Source organism: Physcomitrium patens, chromosome 1, assembly GCF_059467195.1.
Source record: "Physcomitrium patens ecotype Gransden chromosome 1, ASM5946719v1, whole genome shotgun sequence".
Taxonomy (NCBI): Eukaryota; Viridiplantae; Streptophyta; class Bryopsida; order Funariales; family Funariaceae; genus Physcomitrium; species Physcomitrium patens.
In genome coordinates this window covers 21,727,851-21,752,543 of record NC_143410.1, presented here as the reverse complement: position 1 = coordinate 21,752,543, position 24,693 = coordinate 21,727,851, and the positions used below count along the sequence as shown (strand labels likewise).

At 33.7% G+C, this 24,693-nt stretch overlaps 2 protein-coding genes across 9 annotated transcripts; both read left to right on the top strand.

Annotated features, from left to right (window-relative positions):
* Window positions 1-14,846: 14,846 nt before the first annotated feature.
* LOC112281768 (la-related protein 6A) lies at window positions 14,847-19,957 on the top strand. The gene is made up of 10 exons (XM_024518646.3): window positions 14,847-15,245; window positions 16,359-16,829; window positions 17,358-17,439; window positions 17,623-17,717; window positions 17,903-17,974; window positions 18,165-18,341; window positions 18,551-18,598; window positions 18,890-18,958; window positions 19,092-19,283; window positions 19,484-19,957. Exons 1-10 carry the CDS (start codon window positions 14,961-14,963, stop codon window positions 19,742-19,744), a joined length of 1,752 nt encoding a protein of 583 aa, XP_024374414.1. The 5' UTR covers window positions 14,847-14,960; the 3' UTR covers window positions 19,745-19,957.
* A 551-nt stretch (window positions 19,958-20,508) lies between these two features.
* Window positions 20,509-23,648, top strand: LOC112281776 (universal stress protein PHOS32). 8 transcript variants are annotated; one of them, XM_024518669.3, is made up of 4 exons: window positions 20,579-20,782; window positions 20,969-21,047; window positions 22,063-22,464; window positions 22,908-23,648. In XM_024518669.3, the coding sequence occupies exons 2-4, from the start codon at window positions 21,038-21,040 to the stop codon at window positions 23,150-23,152; spliced, it is 657 nt and encodes a 218-aa protein (XP_024374437.1). In that variant the 5' UTR covers window positions 20,579-20,782; window positions 20,969-21,037; the 3' UTR covers window positions 23,153-23,648. The 8 variants fall into 8 exon arrangements, with proteins under 8 accessions (XP_090109483.1, XP_024374437.1, XP_024374446.1 ...); XM_024518678.3 differs by having other exon boundaries at window positions 20,677-20,782; window positions 20,966-21,047; XM_090253357.1 differs by having other exon boundaries at window positions 20,509-21,047.
* The last annotated feature ends 1,045 nt before the right edge of the window (window positions 23,649-24,693 follow it).

Sequence of the window (24,693 nt, the reverse complement as noted above, 5' to 3'; positions counted from 1 at the left end):
AAAAATGTATTAGTAAGCAATATTTGGAGTGAGGTGGATATTTGTCGTGAGTGTAGAAGTTATCTATTTCAACTATTAATCATGCATTCTCCCAAGTGTTGGATGTATAATACATGTGAATTTTAGTGAGGCTTGAATCTTTGATCTATAAACAAGTTACCTTTGAAATAAAATATTTTCATAATTTTTTTTATTTTTTTATTTTTTATTTTAAAACTATCATAACTTACTCATAATAATTCGGATTTACATGTTTCTTACATAATTAAAAAGATAAGAAAATTAAATTTCTAAAGATAAATATTTAACTTTTATTTTTTACTTTTTATTAGATAAAAACTCAATAAATAGATTATGATCAAGTTTTGAATTGTGTAATTGCTTGATTTCATTCATTTCATTTGTATTATATTTGGTCTTCTTTTGTTATTGCTATTTGCTTCTTTTACTTCATACAACCAATTATAAGCAACTCTTAATTAAAACCATCTTGTAATTTGAATTAAAAGGTAAAATTTGCCTTTATATTGGAGCTAAAAAAATTGTCTCAAGTCATGTATAATTTCAATTTAAAACCATTTTGGTTCAAATCAAACTCCGATGCAAACATCATAGATCAAATTGTGTGTCACCAATTCATTTCATTACATTCTAAATGATGCTTTAAACTAGGTGAAACTCCATTCATGTTGTCATCAATAGTATTATAATAAACGATATTATATTAACAACATTGATTATTATCAATAATATTATATTATTGAAGAAATCAATAATACAACAAATTTACAAGGTTATTTTTTTTTCTACAACTAAATACAATTGAAGGTGAATGCATGATTAAATGCAAGACACAAGCTATGAGAGAGGATGCGCAACAAGCATGTTGCATAATAAGAATAAAATTTTATTCTAATTTATTCTAACATGATATTTTTCAAGTTCAAGTATATTGCTTGTTATGGATTCAATCAATTTTCAGCAAAGCTAGAGAATCAATATTTATTGCTACATCATTTTTGCTACTACAAACTTTGCATATTTTTTTTTTGTCAATCTCAACATTATAATTGCAATGATAGAAGCGACATTGTTTTTTTTTTTTTTTTTTTTTTCTTTTGATTGTTGAAAGATATTATTGATACATAATAGAATAAAAAATTATCTAAAATTGTACTATAGAATTGTAGTAAAGTAAATATTGAGAGCGCGTTTGAAATTTACTCAACAGTGCTCTAAATAGACACTATTGAAATCTCAAATTGAAATATTAATTAAATTACATAGCCAATTGAGAGAAAAATTTGAGCAATTATTATTTTTTAGTATTATACAGTATAGGTATAAAGACTAAGAAAACAGAATGATAACTTTTTTTAAGCCTTTTATAAAAGAACCATAAATAAAAGAATTTTGTACTTGAATTTTTTGATTCTACACTACATGCATTTTACATCCTTCAACAATCATCTTTTTCTCCTCTATAACAGATCTAAGATATCATTATTAAACATAAATTTATATAAGAATTTAATAAGAAATAAAGTTATTTTATCATTTTCTAGTTTTATATTAATAGTTTTTATAGTTATTATATTATATTTATTATAATAGATTTAATATTATATATTTATTATAAACAAAATTCTTGATTAACAAAGTTTTTTTGGAATTTTAGAAGTAATGTTAATTACAATAGGTATTGCTATACAAAAATTTAATTGTAGGAAATTTATTTTTTATTTTTATGTGAAAATTTTTATATTCAATTTATATGTATATATATATATATATATATATATATATATATTAATAAAAAAATAAAAAAATAAAAATTTATAAATTATATTTATTTATTTTGGTTTGTAAAATATAACATTTTGGAATAATTGAGCTTTTGATTGCAGCAAGTTATTAAAAAAATATGTATAATTGTGATTAATAGAGATGCATAGATGTAAAATATTTTTCTTAAAATACTATAACATTATAAGTTGTACGTGCTTATTTTTACTTTATAGGTATAATATAATTTTACTAAAATACTTAAATAATAAGGTTTTATTAGAATTTTATGGAAGTACAATTTTGGTACTTACAAGATTACTTTAATTTTTTGATAGAACATGTGATGTTATAAATGATCTAGCTTTAATAATGAATCAAAGAATAGTTGTTTAGCAATTGCATAGGAAATGTGAGAGAGCACAAAAAAAAATAAAAAAAAAAAGAAAAAAAAAAGTTATAAATCCTAAAGTCATACATAATTTAGAAATGATGATTTTTTTTTTTTTTTTTTTTTTTTTTATCTTCATTGTAACGCATTACATTGATTTGATGAATATTTAGTGTGATTGCTAAAGAAGTGGCCATTATATAAACAATGTTGTCATCAAAAAATAAAAAATAAAAAATCTACCATATGTGCCTTCTTTGCTTTTGCTTTTGAGATGCTTATTTGAGGACCAAGATGCAAGAATAAGAGATTTTCAAGAAAATATTTGCAAGTACAATATTACACATGTATTACATCTCTTGATGCAAATATTAATTGATTTGTGGTTCAAAAAAAATGCTCCATATAATTTTAGAATAAATAAAGAATTACACTATTTAGAAGGAGTGTTATTACTAGAAGAAGGTATGAATCCAACTTATGCACAATTCTATATTCACAATGCATAATTTATACAAAATAGAAAAATAAACATAATTATAATTTATTAAATTAAAAAATTTAAGAAATTAAAGAAGTTATGAAGGAAAATAATTTATTTATTGGATAGTATAGACAAAATTATGAAATACTATTTCAAGTGTTGAATGAGAGTGTAGTAGAAGTAAATATTTTTATTTCTTTATATTTCATTAATAAAAACTATAGACACTGATATAATCTTTTCACCTTTTTTGAAAAAATTTCTATAATATATTTATATATATATCAAACATGAAATCTATCACGAATATATGCATGTAAGCTAGTAATTATTTGTATAAATAAGTAGAAGTAAGTAGAAATAAATAAAAGTAAGTAAATTCTATAATATCTTCTATAGAAGCTTCTTAAAAGCTTTATAGATGCTGCTTTGACTTTATAGGTATCTTTAATTGGCTTTTTGGATTAGAAACGTAGTCAACAAGTTGGCCATGTGCCACACATGTTGTTAGCTTCAAGACTAAGCTAACTATGTGGCTTACACATAGAAAAACTTACCTTGTAAGTCAAGGCATGTGTCCTATAAAGTCAACACACATAGGAGGTCCCATAGAACATCGCCATGTAGCCCCTAGTTTTATAATATATATAGAGATAAGAATGAAGCTCTCTTCATTCTTGTCAACTTCTTTCTTGCTTCTAGTCTAGTTTCAAGAGTTTCAAGTTTTCTTGTCTTTTGGCAATTATCTTATTTAATTTCTTTTAATATACATACATCCTTATTTCTATTTTATCACTCCTTCTTTGACATGGATTTCATTGGTTTATACATCATCTTTTAGTTCATGTCTTTGACACATTGACAAGAGTATACTTATAATATCAAAGCTTTGTCTTGTCTTGATTAAGAGTAGATTATTCCTTTCTCATGATAAGATATAAGCATATTTGAAGTTGCGGATTGCCCTCTTCTAAACTAATATTGTTCTTCATATTTTCTTTGTCCTCAAGTTCTTTCTTCTACTTATTTTGAGTAATATTAGATATTTTTTTTGAGTATTATTATGGCAGAGCTTATTGAAATGAAGAGTGCAATGACACAAATACAAGAGCAATTGAAGGAGTTCATGCTTGCGATGCATCAATTTAGCTCACCACCGTAAGGTTCAACAAGAATAGTAGGAAGTGAGGATATAGATATGATTAGAGCTATATCAACATTTGTACCAAATCATGTCCCTTGATCCATTGTAGAACATCCTTCAAGTATTAGAGAACCAAGAGTTGTCCTACCCAAGAAGTTTGATGGTACAAGATCTAAATTTTTAAAGATTTATTAATCAAGTACAACTTATGATTGAACTTCAATCTCAAAGCTATCCAACTCCAAAATCACAAGTTAGATTCATTGGCACACTTCTTCAGGTTCAATACTTTCATGGTTTTCATCTTTTCTTGAACGATGAGATTCAATATTGGTTAATCTAGATGTATTTTTGGTGGAATTTTTATCCAAGTATAGAGAAGATGATGCAACTCATGTTGCAACCAACAAGATCCATATTTTGCGACAAAAAAATCGATCTATACCATTATATGCTTCACAATTTTGACAACTTGCAATTGATACTAAGTGGAATGATGTTGCACTTATTAGCCAATTTTTCTATGGATTAGAATATGAAGTAAAGAAATTGATGTTCAACTTACCTAACCTTCAAATATTGAATTAAATAATTGACTTTGCTGTGATATGCGACAATTGACTTTTTAAATTTGATGTGAGAGTTGTACAAATGGGCTTCAACATTATTACAATTAGATGGCAATACCAACATCTTCTCAAAACTTCACATTCAAAAGTAGAGGATATGCAAATAGATGTGGTACATTTTAAAGTTTTTACCAAACAAGAAAAGACTGGTCGCCATCAAGAAGGATTGTACTTATTTTATGGAGAATCTAAACTCACTACTCAACATTATTTATAGAAGCGACGAAACCACAAAATGAGGAGTATGGCTTTTAAAAAAGGTAATGTGTCGAAAAACAAATTTTTCAACCTATAATAGGGACTATACAACAAGAATTTTATATAATTTTTAATGAAGGTCTTATACTCTCCTCAAAACCTTCTTCTTATTTTATAATAGATGTGTATTTAGGACCTAATAATTATAAAGCCTCTACTTTGATAGATTCAAGCGCCTCAGTTTATTTCTTAGACATAGAATTTGTTAAAAGTCATAAAATATCGTTAGTACAAAAAATCAAATATGTTCATGTAGAAGTCATAGATGATCATCCGTTGTCTTTTGGAGATGTTATTCATGAAATACTTTCTATAGATGTAACAATAAATGGTCATAATAGTTGCATAGTCTTTAATATAATTAGATCTTTCTTTAATCCAATCATTAAAGGTTTATTGTAGTTAAAAAAATATAATCCTTGTATAGATTAGATTTTTTGTATCCTTGACTTTTCTAAAAATATAATTAAGAGTGAAATTAATTCAGTAGAAAATCATAAGTCTAGTACAATTAAACTTATGTTTGTAGGTGCAAGAGCTTTCTTGCATGGTATAAAAAAAGAATCACCTTATCTCATTTATGCATACTTGTTTCTAATAATGCAAAGACTCCAAGTAGCATTCTTAGTCAATATCAAGAATTTCAAGATGTATTTGAGAAGAAGAATGCAGATACTATTTTAGAACATTGCTCCTATGTCTGCTCAATTGATCTTCAAGAAGGAGCACAACCGCCATTTGGACCAATCTATAATTTATTACAAAATGAATTGGATGAACTCAAGGAATATATTGAAGAGAATCTGGCCAAGAATTTCATATGTCATTCAATATCACCAAGAGGAGTTTCAATCTTATTTGTGGAGAAGAAAGATAGGTCATTGCGGATGTATATTGATTATTAAGGTTTTCAACAAGATCAACATCAAGAATAGATACCTTCTACATTGATATCTAGACTTCTTGATCAACTGAATCAAGCTAAGATCTATACAAAAATAGATCCATGGAGAGCATACAATCTAATATGTATTAAAGAAGGTGATGAATATAAGACTACATTTCGAACTAGGTATGGGTGTTTTGAATACATTATAATACGTTTTCGACTTATAAATGCACCAATAGCTTTTTCACATCTAATGAATGATGTTTTTTGAGAGTTTTTAGAAGATTTTATTGTCTCTTATCTAGATGATATCTTGATCTATTGTAAAAATACAAATGAATATGAACTTCATGTTCGTCATGTGTTACAAAAATTAAGAAATGTAGGACTTTATGCTAAGATAGAAAAGTGTATATTCCATACTACTCATGTCGACTTCTTAAGATATATCATTTTAAATGATGGACTTATGATGGATCCTAAGAAAGTTCAAACAATTATGGATTGAAAGATTCAAAAAATAGTAAGAATTGTTTCATGCTTTTTGGGCTTTGCCAACTATTATAAGATCTTCATCAAAGACTTTCTTCACAAATCAATCTAATTGCATATTGTTTACACCTATCGAAGGTAATAAAAATCCATCTTGTATTTCACGTCTCTCTTTTTGAATCATAGAAGAGAATGGACATACCAAGAAGAAGACAAGCTCCACCTCCTCTTATTGAAGTGGACAATAATGAAGAATTCAAAGTGGAAAAAGTCCTAGATTTAAGGTGTTATTAAAATAAGTTGAAATATTTTGTCTATTGACATAGATATGATATTAATAAATATACTTGGGAGCCAATAAAGAATCTTGCAAATGCAACAAAGGTAGTGGAGGCTTTTCATTGACGACATCTATCAAAATCAAGATGAAAAACCTTTCCTATAAAAAAAATAAGATATAGGCAAGATAAAATTCTACTTTCAATCCTTGTTTATAGTTTCTTTGTAGTTGTGATGCCAAAGAGATGGAGAACCAAAAACTAGCGGATTTGACTAAAGAACATTTATTTTTTGACCTGGTAAATAAGACATTGTGATTGTCACAACCTTCAAGACGACGCAATCAAGATGAAGATCCTCAAGAATGACATGTTTCTTCTTGAATAGATGGCAAGATACAATGCATTTGGTATCACGACCTTGAAAGAGACTCCTAATGTTTGGTAATTTTATTAGATGTACAAACAACTCTTGACGATGTTCCAAATATTTTATTCGAAGGAAGTTATAAAGGCCTCAACAACAATCATGTAACAAGGTGGTCTTCCTACTTTGATATGTAATACTATTGATGGTTGAGAAGTCATATCAACCATCTTTGAAGAGAACAAAGATCTGAGTATATGACAAATACAATTTGTTGCATCATAGATTTCTTCAACATATGATGACCACTCCTCATTGTCAGGGTAGAAAGAGTTTGCCTTAAGAAAGCACTAGGTTTCTGATTGCCACTAAATGCTCAATCAAGTCTAAGATATAAAAGTATCAAGTTTATATATATAATATTTTCTCTTTTAAGAGAATTATATCAATACATAATCCCAAGTGTTAAAAAAAATACCCAAATGTATGATAAAATATCTTAGAACCTAATATATCCTTATGAAAAATGTTTCTTCAACTTCAGCAGCTCTTTTCTCATGATTGGACCGTCCAAACATCCTAAAATTTTATATGAAGTATTGATATACTTTAAAAAACTACTACATAAAAATTCAATTGCAAATTCATTATAGAACTTAAGATATCACTAAAATTGTAATAGTAGCTTTAAACCCTAGCTTACATATACATACATGCTATTTTCTTCATATCTCACAAAATAAGTACTTAAATACTATGAAACTTCGATTTATATCTTTTTAATTTAATAACTCATACTTACAAAAAAATTGAGCCAAAAATTCATCAAGAAACTCAAGATATGGCTCCAACCATTACTATCAACAAAATGACTCACTTACTGCCTTTGAATTACATGTGTTGTCTTCAATGCCCCATAACTCCTTCATCCATACTTGAAATTCATCAAATAGTATATGTAAAGTATAGCCAAAAAAGTGTTCTCTCCAAATCTTGTTGCCGATCTTTCATTGCTCTCCTTACACATATGTTATGCTTCAAAGAGTGATAGTAGGTACAAATTTGAAACCTTAACTTTGAATACCTATATCTTCTTCACAAAAACTCAAAATTATATAAAACTTTTACCCAAATTATACCTAAAATTGTGAAATTGCTGATCCTAGCCTCCAAAGTTCGAATAAATTCGAAAGAGAAATCCTAATCCCTAATAAGGCCTCAGGCAGCCTCCTTGAAGCCCATTAGACATGGCCTTTGACCACTAGGAATGAAGATCTCCATTCATTGCCTTCACCCAACTATACTTTACTTTCATCCTTCCTAATAAGTCTCTTAATAGTTTAGACTTTCATCTTTAAACTCCAACCTTCTCTTAAGCTTTATACTAAATACCTAAATCCTATATAATATAAATATTATAAATAAAATAGATAGATCTCCAAATAAAATTTCTTATATCAATTCTCTTTAAATTTATTTACTAACTACTTTAATCTAAATCAAGACTTACAAACATATTATATATCTTAATTAATTTTTACATACTATAATCAATTACAATAGGACATTATGGAATTCATCTCTAAAAAACAGGGTAATATCACGGATATACGCATGTAAGCCAGTAATTACTTATATAAATAGGTAGAAGTAAGTAAAAGTAAGTAAAAATAAGTTAATACTATAATATCTTCTATGGAAGCTTTTTAAAAGCTTAGTAGATACTACTTTGGCTTTATAGGTATTTTTAATTGATTTTTTGGATTAGAAACATAATCAACAAGTTGGCCATGTGCCACACATCTTCTTAGCTTGAAGACCAAGCTAAGTATGTGGCCCTCACATTGAAAACTTTGCCTTGTAAGTCAAGGCATGTGTCCTACAAAGTCAACACATATTGGAGGTTCTATTAAACATTGTCATGTAGCCTCTAGTTAAATAGTATATATAGAGACTAGAGTAAAGCCCTCTTCACTCTTGTCAACTCTTTTCTTGCTTCTAGTCTAGTTTCAAAAGTCTTAAGTTTTCTTGTCTTTTAGCATTAAACCTTTTAAGTTTCTTTTAATATACATACATCTTTATTTCTATTTTATCATTCTTTTTTTGATACATATTTCATTGATTTATGCATCATCTTTTAGTTCATATCTTTGACAGCTCTTCGTGGAACTCGTCCCTAGAAGGCATGATAATGTCATGGGTATACACATGTAAGCTAATAATTATCTATATAAATAGGTAGAAATAAGTAGAAGTATGTAAAAGTAAGTTAATTCTATAATATCTTCTATAAAAGCTTCCTAAAAGCTTCATAGATAGTGCTTTGACTTTATAGATGTCTTGAATTGACTTTTTGGGTTAGCAATATTGTCAATAAGTTAGCCATGTACCACACATGTTGTTAACTTGAAGACCAAACTAATTATGTGGTCCACACATAAAAAAACTTGGCTTGTAAGTCAAAGCATGTGTCTTACAAAGTCAATACATATTGGAGGTCCTATAGAACATCGCGATGTAGTATCTAGTTAGATAGTGAATATAGAGAGAAGAGTGAAGCTCTCTTCACTCTTGTCAATTTTTTTCTTGCTTCTAGTCCAGTTTTAAGAGTGTCAAGTTTTCTTGTCTTTTGGCAATAAGCCATTTCAGTTTCTTTTTAATATATGTACTTCCTTATTTATATTTTGTCACTTTTTTTTTGACATGGACTTCATTTGTTTATGCATCATCTTTCAATTCATGTCTTTGATAGAATCTTTAGATGGTATCCTAACCTAAGGGCACAAAATGTAATGATGGATATTGTTGAAGAAAGAAAAGATGTTGGATAAGAGGATTGGAGATGGAACAACCTTATGCAAATGAATTCTTTTTCTTATCAATTTTTTAAAAGGCCTACCATGTATTCCATAATGTTGTGTAAAAAAAAACTATTATAAGAATTTATAGTTGATAGATGGGCACTAATTAAGTAATCATATTTGTAATATCTATATTACATTCAAAATAATCAATATATTGATTGATATCAAAGATTGGTAGTAGCTATTGTAACTCATCAAAGTATTGGGCTTAAAAAAAGACAATGTGAATTAAATAATTTAGGATGTAGGATCTTACTTCCATCATTACATATTAGAAGTGCAAGATATATAATAGAAATACTTCAAGATCCTATGGCAATTATAAGGTTTTATTAGCATTTTGATATTTTTTTGATATTGATAACAAATTCAAGATGGTCAAAAATCTACAATGAATTGCTTCAAGAACAACAAGCAAGTAATCAACTAGATTTGGTTGCCTATATATTTGAGCTCAAAAGATGTACAATTATGAAAGATATAGAAAAAGAAGTTGTATTTGTTCATATTATTGCATATATTTATAATATTAAGTTTTAAAAGAGATGTCTGTCTCATATGTACATCTTGATTGTTTTGGATAGAAAAAAATAAGAATAGATATACTTGAGATATAAATCATATATTTTCTACAAAATTTCCATAAAAAAATAATGATTAAGAGCTATTTTAAGTCATTCTATTATGCATGGTATATGGTCTATGTGGAATGCAAAATCCTTAAGTACCTTACATAGAAGACAATCATTATATAAAGAGTTATTTAAAGGTGTTTGTAGAAGAAACAACAATAGATGTTGATGGATATTTTCAATATTAATGAAGAAATGATAGAAGAACATTTAAAGTTTGATAAATAGTTGTTGATAATAGAGATGTTATTCCATTTTGTTCAAAACTATCTTAAAAGTATAATTGCCATACTAATGTTGAGGTATGTGCATCTATTTGTACTGTTAAATATATCCTTAAATACATCTATAAAGGCCATGATTGCATTACAATGCAATTTGAAAATAAAGAGGATGAAATCAATCAAGATTTGGATGTGATATATATTGGACTCTAAAGCCTACTTAAAGACTTTTTGGCATGCAAATTCATGACGAAATGCCAAGTATTATTTATTTAGTGGTTTATCTTCCAAAAATACATCAAATAGTATATAATCCAAATGATAAGGTAATTCCAATTTTAAAATATGCTAAAAGACAAAAGACAATATTAACTTTATTTTTTGAGACATATACAATAATAGTAATAGTAAGACAATGTACATATCAATAGTTTCCACAACATTTTTTTTGGAATAAGATAAGAAGTACATAGACAATAAAAAAAATATAGATTTGCTATTGAAAGATTATATTTTATAAATCCAGAAATAAGAAAAAGATATTATTTAAGACTTCTATAAATCCACATTAAAGGTCCATAATCATTTGAGTACTTAAAGACTATTCATAAAATTTTCCATCCAATATTTAAAAGTATATGTAAAGCTTTAGGATTGCTTAAAGATGATAGAAAGTGGTAATAATGTTTCAAAGAAGCATCAAGAATACAAATTGGATTTCAATTGATGATGTTGTTAATTATTTTGTTATTAAACAAAAATATGCTAAATCCATTAAACTTATAAAAAAAATATTTTGGAAAAGCATCTTCGATGATTTCAATGCTCGTTTGCAAAAAAAAAAATATGGAATCAAAAATTCAACATAGGAACACATTAAGGACTTTAGATTTGACTTGCTAGATAAGATTTTGCAAGACTTCAATAGAATGCTTGAATAGTTTTTTCTAGTGCTATTATCAAGAAATAATTGGAATGCAATAGTTAATAGAAATTGATTTATTGTTGGAGAAAGAATATATGGCATTTAATAATTAGAAGTAAATTTGAAATAATATTTTTCATAATTGAATCTTCAATAAAAAAAAGCATATGATGATATTTTGGCCTTTATAATGAAGGAATATAGATACATATATTTTTTTAAAATAGGCTTGCAAGAATTGATAAAATATTTTTCTACAACACTTTGGCAACTAAAGTTTGATTGATGCAAATGGTTGCAATGTGTATTGTATTATCAAGAATTACTATATTCCAACTTGAGGGAGGAAGAATTTTCTATTATATATTCAAGATTCTATTAAATTGTAACAATGTTTTTTTATTCAATTACTAAAAATTTTGACCATGCTAAGTTTATTTACCAAACTTCACTTATTATTTGAAATGAACTTCCAATGTAACATCATTATTATCCTAAGGCAATTGATTATTCCTTTAGAGATATTTGGAATATTGATGGTCCATTTAGAGGAGCTGCAATTATTTTTGGTAGAATTTTTGCCAAATATTTCTAGTGATTGTAAAAAGAAGTTGAAAAAAAATTATAGTAGCATTCTTTTGATGTTCAATACTTTGGCCTCAAATAAAAATCCATACATTATAAAAAAATATGAGGTTGATGTTGTTTATCCAAGACTTATATTAGATGATGTAACAAATGATGCCTTCTAAAGAGATAAAATTATTTTATTTGCACAAAATAATGATGTAGAAGATATTACTGAGAAGATTATGGCCATATTTTCTAATGAAAAATAAGAATATTTAAGTACTAATGAAGTTTTTGTTGAAGATAGTATCAACAATGATAATATTTATCTAGTCCAATTCATCTAGTTGCTTATTCCATCATGAATATTCATATCAAGGCTTTATCAGAAGATTGAGTCTCTGATGGTGCTACTAAGAAATATTGCTTCTTGTCAAGGACTTTGCAATAGAATCCAATTAATAATTACACAAATAATGGATTGAATTCTTAAAGAGAGAATTCTTGGAGGAAAAATTGCTAAAAACTTGGTATTCATTCTATAGATTAGTTTAACTTCTACAACAAAAGAACTTCGGTTCATTCTAAAACAAAAGCAATTTCCAATCCATCTTGCATTTGCAATAACAATGAACAAATCCTAAAGACAATTGGTGAAGTATGTTGGTTTGAATCTATGACAACCTATTTTTTTCCATGGTCAATCTTATGTAGGATTCTCTTGATGCACTTCTTCTTGTTCTATTAAGATTCTTCTTTCTAGAAATAACAATTTAAAATTTATACTAAATATTATTTTTCTAAAAGTTTTAATTAAATAAATATTAGTATTTTATTTTTATATTTTATATTTTAATTTATTTATTTATTAAATTTAGTACATCTATGAATGTTTTAATATAATTTTATGATTTTTTAATATAATTTAATTTAATTAATTAATTAATTAATTTTTATTCCAACTACCAAGTAGTTCTTTGAATAAAATTAACTATTTTTTTTGCATATTATTTATGACAATAGCATAGGTTTACCTATCCTACTTTGTAGTTGGAAGATCTATTGTGTATTTTATTTCTTCTATTTGTATTGTATTGTGTTTGTATTTAAAAAAATATCCTTTAGCTCAAAAAATGCTTCATTTGAGTCACACTTTCCTTGACAACAACACGAGTTCATCTAATATTTGTTTATAGATTGTAAAATCATACTGTAATTTTCAAAAATGATGCACAATGCTCTACATATTAATAATTAGAATTAAAAAGAATTAAATAAATTTATTTTAATAATTATTTTTTTCTTTTATAGACTAAAATAACTTATAGATTTGGCATAACTTTATAGTTTTTTAATTCCATATTTTTTCTTGGATTTACTATAATATTTCATTTTTTTGCATTATAAATTAATATAATTTTTTTTATGTTTGTTTTCGATTCTTTACTTTAATTTAGTTTCTTTTTTATTTGTTTTATATTTTATAATTTATAGAATCAAAAAATAATGTGAATGTGTTAGTTAATCTAAATTAAAGTCTCAACTATTTTTTTAATAAAATAGTCAATGATAGTTTAATTTGAGGATTAAATAGGTATTGAGGAATTCCATAAGATAATCAACTTTTCAAATTTTATTTATAGTATTAATTCTACTCAATTATATCTTAATAAGTTATAATCTTTGTAAAGCTATAAAAAAATAATGGAACTCATATAATTCTATTGTGCTCAATTTTCTTGTGCTAAATTACAACCTTCCATAAATTCTACTCTAAGAAGCAAATTGACGTCATAATGTAGTAAAGATAATAATGTACATTTAGAATTTAATTTAATTTACATATGATGCAAATAATGCAAAGAATGTAAATTATTACTATTGTATATGATACTTTGATTAATGACATTTAAACTAAATTTCACACATATATGGATATACTATTATTGCGCTACTCAAAATATAAGATGTGTTTTGATTATCATATAATACATTTGTAAATAAAAATTGTGTATTTAAGGTATTTGAAATATCAGATAATCATACAGATACAACAAATATTTTTGGTACAATGTTTTGGATTGTAAAGATAATTGTTAAAAAAGAAAGGGTGATAAAAGCATTATCAATTGGTTTTCTTTGAAGAAAAAATATCAATCTTTATTACTAATTATTAAAAAATAACCTGAGAAACGATTACTTTATTGGATTACAAAACAAATGTCATCCACAATTGTGTAAATTAGTGTGTTTGATGTACAGAAATGAACATTGCATAGAAGGACCACATTCATCCCTACAAAGTCATTTATCAGGGTGGTCACACCGAACTTTGCATTGACACGTGGAAACTCACAATTGGTCAGATTAACATGTATGATGTATTGGTTCGAATGTGAAGCCAATGGGAGGGCGACAGGTGCAAGTGGGGATGGTTGAGGCCTGACGTCGGCTACAGTGAAAAGAGGATGAATGCCGATGGATGAAATATGGGGAGGGGCTGCCATGGATACTAGTGGGCCACATGTGGGGATCTCTCTCCTCAAGCAAGCACCACTAGTCAGAATTCCAACTATATTACCTCGACGCGCGCGCTCGCTGCTCGTCTCTCACTCCGCGCGCACTCCCAATTATTCCCCGCCACAATTACTGTGTCTGCCGACTCGCGTCGACGTCACCGTCTGTGTCTATGACCGCGAGTGGGGTACGATCAGGAACCGTGGTCCTGTGACTGGCAAGGAACAGGTGTTTGAGATCGTCGGGAACGTGGTGTGTGTGAAGGCGTTCCCGACGCTGGTTCGTCTCTTCTATCGGGGCAGAGGCGGCAAAATGAAGGAAGGTAGGCAAGGGGAAGGGAAGGGAAGGGTGGGCTATAGTAGAGGGACCATGGCTGCGATTCATTGAAGGGGGGCAAATACCAAGCGAGACACACTCGCCCGAGCTGAGGTCCTTCATCGGAGGGGTGGGAGCTTCGCGGCGCCCATGGAGGCTATGACGATGGAGGAGCAGAACTAGACAGGCCCCGTCGATGGCGCCTTCCGCTGCTTCCTCGGCCGAGCACCATCGTCGCTCCACCTTCGGGGTTGTCGACGCCGCACCCATGGTGGTGGCGGTGACGACGACGGCACCATCGGTGGCACCGTCGAAGTCGACGACAAATCAGCAGAATCAGCATCATCACCATCCTAACAGGGCTGGCGCCCCTCTCTCCGCCCTTTCTATGCTTCCGTCCGGTATGGGCACTCCGCCCATGGATGTTGTCGGACATCGCCGCACGTTTTCGACGTCGTCTGCTCACGGAATACTCCCACAGGTATGGTTGCTTGTGTTGGATTGTTTGGTGACTTCGATCTGTGACCTTGGGTTGTGGGTCGTGGGTCGTGGGCGTGTGATGTCTGTAGTGCAAGGGTTGACGGTCACTTGAGAGGCAATGAGCTGTGCTAAGGAGATTTCTTTTACGGCGTGAGAATTTTCGAATTTTCAGATGAGATGTTGTCGCCGGTTATTTTGTAACTTAGACCTCGGTTGCAGTGGCTGACCCCCCCCCCTTTTTTATTCCTCTCTTTCTCTCTCTCTCCCTCTCTACCCTTCTTCATCTCTTTTCTCCTGATTTTTGGTCGTACGGTTCAAGTTCCGATCGTTCATCGACCGCGCGGGTAGAATAGGTTTGTGAGTATGTGCCCAGGAGGTGCGAGTCTGAGCTTTCGGACTGGTGAGAAATAGAATCCTATTCGTAAAATCAGTTTGAACTGCAGAAATGGGTTGTCTGTGTGTTGGATTTGTAAGGTCTTAATTAGGGACATGTACAGAGCATCTTCGTGATTCTAATTCCGTGTGTTCTCAGCCTTGGTCCCTGCCTTAATATTTGTGGTAGTGTCGTAGATTCCTTTCTCGTTTTCTGTGTCTATCTCAATGCTTGCATAATTTGCGATTATTTCCATCTTGGGGTCTGTTTTCCTACGTTTCGCCTTTAACCTGGTTGTTTTCTCTGTTACGACAAACATAATTTCTGAAACTTATTAAGAGGGCGGGTTTGATTCTTTTCGACAAGTTGTGAGGATATTTCTTGTGGTTAAAGTAATCAGATTCTAGTCGACTTTTACATTATGTGGTTCCGGATAGATTGATGCTCAATTTTCTTGAAGTTTTCGGATTGCGCGTGCATCTGTTGCCTAATTTTTGTTCCTAACGCTTATGTGTTCTCTCATCCTTCCTCTTGTTCGAAATTTCAATCTATAAGTCTGGGTTATGGTCTCAATAGAACAAGGAATGTTTGCCTTTTTGGCACTTTTCCCGGTTCTCACTTCATTTCGACATCGCATTCTAACTGTAATGTCGAAAAGTTGGTGTCGATGTTTTATCTCATTAACTTTAGGTGTTTGGTGATGTGAATACATTTTTGTGCTGACGTAATGATTTGTGTCAGGTTGTGGATGATATAAGTGGGAATAATGAGAAGAAGGTGCATCTTCTTAGTCGGTCGCTTTCGGGGTCGACGCTGAATGCAGGAGCACCCGAATTTGTTCCGAAGGGTCTGCAAATAGCTTTTTCTACGTCTTTACCGGGACCAGGGCTCGCTCCAGGATTAGGGTTGAGTCCTCCGTCTTTGATTCAATCTCCGTCATCTGTGATTCCTGTGATAACACCCCCGCCGTCTGTAGCGATCGCTTCTGTGGCGGAATTTGGTCCTACGGTAGAGGAGCATATTTCTGTGTCTCCGACTAGTATTGATCAGGTTCCAGCAAAAGATGGCACAGATACCACCGATTGCACCGATGTCGTGCCGGCAGGAGAGCACAGTAGTAAGAGCGACCAGGCTCAACCAGGTGCAACTGCCGTGGCGCAACCTACGAAACCAGTGCTGACGGAGGAGACTAAGGCTAAGATTGTGAAGCAGGTATGATATCTTCCGTCGGTGTTCACTTTCTTGTGATCATCGTCAATCTGTTGCAAGTGGTCCGTTTTTAATATGTTCGAGCTTGTAGAACACAGGTAGTTTAATTTCGATGCTTTAACATTTCGAAGTCGGATTTATTGGTTTGAGTAGCGGCCCTGCGAATGCAACTTCTGACGGACTTTCGTTGCATCAATAAATTGGATGTGAGCTGAACTTTTGGGGGTTTCTTCATGCTATATGCGACAATTAGTTAAATTTTTGTTACAACATTTTTAGAGAAAGATACATGAGTTAGCATATATATGTCGTCCCTCTGAATGTCGGAATATTTTAAGACAGTCTTCATTTGAATTAGGGTTTTTGTAGGTGGTTGTAGTATATATATCTGTGGGGCGCTGATACCAGTCCTCTGTGCGTTTATTGTGTGTATATATGTACACACAACGCTGTCCGATTGATTTCATACTTATGAATAGATAATCATAACACAGTCATGTAAGGTTTCACTGTGTTCTGCGTTGTTTGCAGGTGGAGTTTTACTTCAGCGACACAAACCTTCCAACAGACAACTACCTGATGAAGTTTGTGAAGAAGGATTCAGAAGGCTTTGGTATGACTGAGAATTTTTTCCTATTTTCGTGGTGCTGCCTATCGCATTTGTCTAGATACTTTTCAGTCTCTGTAGGGTTCAAGTCTCTGCCCTTTGTGAGATTTTATGGTGTTTAAGAACCCATTGTCGCTGCTGGGAAACAAAAGCCATTGTGTTATTGAGAGTTTTGTTTGGTTGCTGCAGTCCCAATTCCGGTGGTGGCGTCGTTCAGGAAGATTAAGAACCTCGTGAAGAATCATGGGGTTTTGGCAGCAACCTTGCGAAATTCGACACAGTTGGTGAGTTGATCGTATGTATGGTGGTTATTGCAGTAGTACAATGTATGGTAACCGGAAGCTTTCTGTTGGCAATTTAGATGTGAACATTCCCTTCCTATTGTTTGCATTTTGTCTCATTTTAACAGGGATTTTTTTTTGAGACGATTAGCCTTATATTTACATCATGATATTGGTTTTTAAAACAGGTGGTAAGTGAGGATGGGAAAAAGGTCCGGCGAGCTCACCCACTTCCAGAAGTTGATCTAGAGGAAATCCAGGTATCAGTGTTTTTGTATCTGTCTACTCTTGAAATATCTGCAAAAATGAAACGTGCTCATTATTTGTCTAGCAATGCGAGTTCTAGCTTTTCAGTGTGTAAGACTATGTTCACGATTGTTAGTGATGCTGTTTACATTATTTTTCTCCTGTTCTGTTTTCCTCATGATCTATGTTGAATTGGTTGAGCAGGCGCGTACAGTAGTAGCTGAGAACTTGCCAGAGGACCACTCTATTGAAAGCCTGGAGCAGTTGTTTGGTAAAGTTGGCACAGTGAAGATGGTTCGGATCTGTTCTCCAGAAGCCGCCAATGGAGCTAATGCGACCGGCGCGAAGCATCCGAAGACTGACATGCTGGTTAGCAATAAGGTGAGGAATTGTTTTGTGTCCATGTTGATTGTGGTTGTACAGGGCTTCTGTTTCAGAGATGTCATGTAGTGAATTGATGTTATTGTTGTTTCTATTGAGTTAATGTGAGGTTATAAGGTCGTTAATAAGTTCTGTTTGGAAAGCGGAAAAATTGTGGTTGTCGCCTTGACGTTTGTAGGCTTGTTAATGATGGTTAACTGCTTTTGCAGTTGCACGCTCTGGTCGAGTATGAAACTGTGGAGCTTGCTGAGAAAGCTGTAAGTAATAGGATATTCAAAGTATTTTCCTTATCCAATGGGTATTATCTGACACATGTAGGGCAATCTTATTAAGTAGAACTCGATTTGAAACCAAATTTTCTGTGTGTGAACTCTCATGTTCCGCTGCACTTGTTATGAACTGACAGGCTTTGATCTTTTCGAGGTTTGAATACATGTTGTTTTGGTATATAATTTTTTTTCTTGTGCTAGCCACCAATTTGCTCCTAAGACAAGTTTTTTGTTTTATTTTATTTTATTTTATTTTTGTGTGTGTGTGTGTGTGTTCAGGTGGCAGAGCTGACAGATGAGCGGAATTGGAGAAGCGGGCTGCGTGTGCGTTTGCTGCTGCGCCGCCAGGTATGTACTGCTCCTTCCTTGTACCTTACCTAAGTTGCTTGATATACTTCATATTATGGTTGCTCGATAATCCTTTATCTAGCTTAGAAGCTGTTCAGCAATCATGGCTTGCGCAAGTAACATCTGTCCACAGTTTCAGGGCAAACACAACTACCAGCAGGCCCCTCATCAGCGAACGCGCAAGCCAAGCATGGACAACGTCGACCTGGCTATGGAAGAGGAAGAAGGTGAAAAGCTGGATAAGAGCGGCGACAAAACTCATGACAAGGGTAGTGAGGAGCTGGCAGGCCAACATCATCATGCAGATCGCGGAGAAGATAACACGGTAAGTCGTGCAACTGGCAGTGGGCATGTGTCACATGCTGGTGAGATGGTTGCAGTAGGCGCCATTGGTGTGCGATGGTTTGGACGTGGTGATAGTGGGTAAATGCTAGAGGTGGATGTTGAGATGCAGGTGATATGTTGTAAACGGTCTGGGTGGAGTTTTTGACGAGTGTGTGGGTGTGGGGGATGGGGCACTGGCAGGGTGAGAGCGGAGATCAGGTGGGTAAGAAAGGGAGAGGTCGAGGTCGAGGTGGTAGAGCGGGCGGGGGAGGTCGGGGACGTGGACAGCAATTTTACAACACGCATTCGGGAACACCGCCTCGGGACAACAGCTTACATTTGGTAAGCGAGCTAGTAGGAAAGCCACCGCCAGGGCCACGCATGCCGGACGGAACGCGGGGGTTTTCGACGGGCAGGGGGAAGACTCTGGCTGTGAACACTGCTGTGAACTCGATGGCGTAGTAATAGAGGGGTTGGATAAAAGAAAGCGTGGTTTGGAGTTGGTACCCAATTGGAATGGTGGAGCGTTGTGGCTCCCAGCGAATGGGATGTGTTTTGTGGCGAAGGGACTGAGAGGTGTTTCAGTTTGGATTTGTGAAAAAACATCAATTGGATGAGTCGATGTACATACTTTGTTGAATGAGTACAATCCGCCTACTCCTTTTGTTTCCGAAATGAGGTACCTTTTAAAGCTGGAATGAAAATCTTGTCTGATTACGTGGCATGAGCAACAAGTGACTTGGTACGAATTCTTTTATGAAGTGGTTCCAGATTGGCTGAAGTGGCAGTCGCTTAATGCACCAAATCGGGTTTAATCTATTCCTGTTGTCACTACCCATTATGGAGGCTTATTTGAAATCTGATTGATTCATGGCGTTCGAAAGGAGAACTTATTTTGTATTGACGGTCTAATGAGTAGCTCTACCAATGTCACTTGCATGATGGGTACTCGGAGAGTTATCGCAAACGTCAATTTCGTTTTTCTTCCACTGTTTTTAGAGTCAGATCTGTTACAGGTCAGGAACTGAATCTATTCGGTACGTGTACCACAACATCTACGTTTCAGTCATGTCTCTTTCTCAGACCTGTAATGGCTATTACAACAGTAAACGGTTGTGTAGCCCAACCACTTGCACTATCTGTTGCCAACTCAGCCAAGAAAGTATCATTCCCCTCCTGGAAAGATCATATTGTGAGTCAAATCAATCCACAATAGGGGACTCAGTGCTGTCAAGGTTCTGAATTTCCTCTTATTTATAGCATGCCACCTCTACTGTTTCATTGTAGGTCATCTTCTGTCATGACTACTGACCTGCACGAATATCTGCCCAGAGCGTGTTTACGTTTGCCTTTTCTCGAAAAATTCCGACATCGGAAATTCGGGGAGTAGTATTTTGATGGGAGGATGTGAGTTGTAGCTCTGTTGCGTGTGAGAGGTGGTATTCCTTTCAACCAGCCCACCCTGCTCTGTTCCGTCCACTGTCTTTCTCTGTTGCTGCGGTACGCTATATCTGGTGCTCTTCGTCTTTTTGTAGTTGAAATGTTTCTTTAAGGCCTTGAAGCGAGTTACTTTTTAGTTTTTAGTAATTGGTTTTTAAATGTTTTGGTTGGTCGGTCTTGTGTGGGTTGGAAAAGCGATATTTTAGTTGACGTGGTTTTTGTGGAATTTCGGTGGAATTTGAGGAGAGAGGAAGAGGCGCTTTAGTGTAGTTACCAGGAGGATTTCGGGTGGACTGGAGTGTGGTGAAGTATCTCATGCAATCAGGTAACTCATCACTTTGGCTTCTGGGGGAGTTCGGTGGTTAGCGGTTTCAGGATGTGAAAGGCGGCTTGCATGCATGTTTTTGGAGTGGCTTGGTGCATGATTAGCTTGTGTATGATTATTTCCTGCAACCATTGTACATGCTAGTAGCGTTTTCTTTTCTAAGAGAGGCATTAGTCGTACCGATTACGGAGGACTGGAAACGGCTTTGAAAAGTTGGTGTGAAGCTCCTCGTTGATAGAGAGTAGGAAAATGCTTGTGATCACTTGGGAGAGTGAAAATAACTGTCTGACAATGTGATCGCTTAATTTGAAGTACATACAGCGAGGTTTGATGCGTGGAAGTTTATTGAAATTTGCGTTTCAGGGGTTAGGGTCTTGATGTAACAGATCTGTAATCATGTAAAATTAATCTAGTATTCTTCACGTTTCGTTGTTACGTATGTCAATTTAACTGTCTTGGTTTAGGGATGTTCAGAGTGAGCCACTGTGGTCATTTTTTGATGATCTTTTTGAAGATCGGGATGATACTAGAGACGGTTTGTGATGGAAGCTCGAGGATGGAATACTTCAGCCATTGATGCTTGCCTGTGCTCGTCTTTACGAAATACTATAGTTTTTATTCTGTGATATTGTAAGAAGTGAATCAGCAGAGATGTTTCCTCCGAGTCGTAAGTTAGCCATCTATGTTACCAATTTTCAACCGAGTTTTGTTTGTTTGGACTTAGTCGAAGAATTATATTTTTTGAATACCTTAATTGATCAGCTTTACTTCTCTACTAAACCTTGGGAGTTAAACATGTGCGCTTGACTTGCAATATTCGCCAGAAGTCGTGAGAATCTTAAGTAACCCCTGTAAATTGATTTGTGAAGTATGTTTCAGTTTTGCTCCTTTTTTATTTTGGACATCTCTGTCATCGTTCCCGACTCAAAGTTAATGTATAAGACTATAATATTTGTATTTTAGGTCAGCTTTTTGCCGAAGATTGCTAAGTACGTTACTGATATGTATATTGCAGGAGAAAGTATGCCACTCTCAGTTGCCCAAGTATGTCATCGAAGGATCGCGGTCGCAGTTGATTTGAGTGATGAAAGTGCCTATGCGGTCAAATGGGCCGTAGAAAACTACCTTCGCTCTGGCGACCACGTAGTTATCCTTCATGTGCGACCCACAAGTGTTCTTTTTGGAGCAGACTGGGGCGCGTCAGACCAAGTCATTCCGGCTGATGAGGAGTCTCAGCAGAAAATGGAAGATGATTTTGATACTTTCACAACCACTAAGAGCTCTGACCTTGCTAAATCACTGTTAGACGCCAAAATACCTTACAAGATTCACATTGTGAAAGATCATGACATGAAGGAGCGAATATGCTTGGAGGTCGAGCGACTTGGAGTCCATGCAATGATCATGGGTAGTCGAGGTAGACAAATTCTTCTCAATTAAGTCGCCTTTCTTCTGACCCGAACTGCTTTTTTACATTGTGCTCGGTGAGTGCAGATTAAATGCCCAAATCATATGATATCCTTGGCCGACATCACCCACAATTTGTTATAGTAATTTCAGATTGCAGATTATTTCAACATCATGCTAAAAAATGTTGCTATGTCCTTTTTGAAATACTTCTAAACTTTTCACATATTTGAGCACCATTCATGCACAAGGTTGTGTTTTTGTTCTTCTCTGATTGGTGCGACTGACTTTTCAATGGCTAGTCACGCATGCCAGAGAGATGTGATTACAACACGTATTGTACCACAGGTTAGTGTAGCATTAGTCTGTCATTTTCGGCTGCTGAAAGCGCAGCTTTTGTTGCAATCATCCGCCTGAGGTCTGACCAAATGTGCTGATTTTGATGTCATGCAGGGTTTGGTGCTTCTAATCATACTCGGAAAGGTCGACTTGGTAGTGTCAGTGATTACTGCCTACATCACTGTGATTGCCCTGTCGTTGTTGTGCGATATCCGGAGGGTAAGGACGGTGAGACCATCACACAGCGGTCGAATTCCAGACCTAGAACCCCTAGTCCACATGCGCACCCAAGTCCAACTCTGAAGCCTCAAGCCGAATTTGATAAGAAATTCGAAAATGTAGATAAAAGCCAGGTTTGAGAAGATGCTATCGATACTCGAGCGGCATAGAATGAAAGTGCTTAAGTTGTAAGTCTGCTTGTTTACATAGGAATGGAAATGGAGTTGCAGGCCATTCCCTATGTATGATAAAAGGCATCGTTGACAGATTTCATCTTAGGAGTATCTTGCCAGGCCTTCTTGAGAGATTAACTAAATTGTGACGCGAAATGTTTACGTTGGTATTCAGCAAGTACAGTGGTTTTTCGTCACCAACTATTTTAGTGTGCTGAAGTTGAAGATGTCAAGAATTTCTCTACCCCTGCCGTTTGTTTCGTAAGCTGTTCCTTCGGCTCCCTGCTCTTTACGTTGCGTGTAGAAAGCTTGTCAGATGCATCTTTTTGGTGCTCTGAATGAATCGGATAATCCCGAAGACTCAGCTATTACATTATATTGTGCTATTTCAGTTTGCACTTTTTGTAACATTCCCCTATTAAGCTCATAATACAAGTTCATCGAAGTTTCATTTTATCCCTCATTCTTGTAAGCCACCATCTCTTGGATTTGCAATTCTTGCTTACATGACGATTTCAGTTCTCCTTGATCATCTGCAATGTCTTCACATCATGTTTTCAAAATGTTGAAAGGCCCATTCCGAAGAAGGGGTAGCAGAACCCAGAATTTCGTTTTGTGACAGATCCACTCACAACTTAGGAATTTCGAACCTCTGTTCAAAATTTGGGCAGTGAAAAGGGGATTCTGTGGTTCTTCCTAACCCCTCTTTGATGCATTTATTTATTTTTTTATTTAAATTAATATGAATAAGCAAGTAAAGAACAAAAAAAGAAATATATCTCTTTATATACAGACGTAACCACTCATATGGTATTTTTTGCCGTTTTCCCTGATATTTTATTGCAAGGCGCTAGAATCCTAGCTGTGAATGCAAGTCAACAGTGGAGAGGTGTAAATGATAGTTTGTACTCCACAATATTTACTGTAGTCTACAGTAAATATTATAGCTACAGTATTTGGAATGTAGTGGAGAGGAACTGTTTATCTTCTCCCCTTCTCTTCTTGTATACGAGACACAACCTAATCAATAGACTTTTGTGTGAAGCTCTTTCTCTCCTTAGAAACTCTCTTGTGTATGTATGTATTACTTACTACTACTCTTGTGTCTTTCTAAACATTCTCAACACGTATCAACATGACTCTCTTTTATACACTATCACAATTATTTTATTTTATTTTATTTTATTTTTTTTTGTTCTAGTCTTGACTCTTCAAACTTGTTGCTACTCCTACTCCTTGTGTGACTCATGATCTTGCTGCACTTCTTGCTCGCCCCTCACACATTAGCTGCTTGCTTAGAATACTTGTTCTAGCCTTGCCTCCTTGTTGCACCCCGTGCCTGCTGACAAATAGCTATCAAATTGCTGCTGCCATCGTTGCACTACCGCTGCCACCCTATCGCCGCCGTTGACCACCAATTACCACTAAATAGCCGCCGATTGCTCCGTTGTTACTATCGCCGCCGCCCTATTGCCACAATCCACAACCTTGTTAAAAAAAAATAAAAA

Excerpts from the sequence above, each read along its gene's own strand:
- LOC112281768 (XM_024518646.3), top strand. The coding sequence starts at position 14,961 with ATGGCGCCTTCCGCTGCTTCCTCGGCCGAGCACCATCGTCGCTCCACC. Across the intron at positions 17,718-17,902 it reads TGCGAAATTCGACACAGTTG|GTGGTAAGTGAGGATGGGAA; the intron begins GTGAGTTGATCG and ends TTTTTAAAACAG. Across the intron at positions 18,599-18,889 it reads TGGAGCTTGCTGAGAAAGCT|GTGGCAGAGCTGACAGATGA; the intron begins GTAAGTAATAGG and ends GTGTGTGTTCAG.
- LOC112281776 (XM_024518656.3), top strand. Across the intron at positions 22,465-22,907 it reads AATGATCATGGGTAGTCGAG|GGTTTGGTGCTTCTAATCAT; the intron begins GTAGACAAATTC and ends GATGTCATGCAG.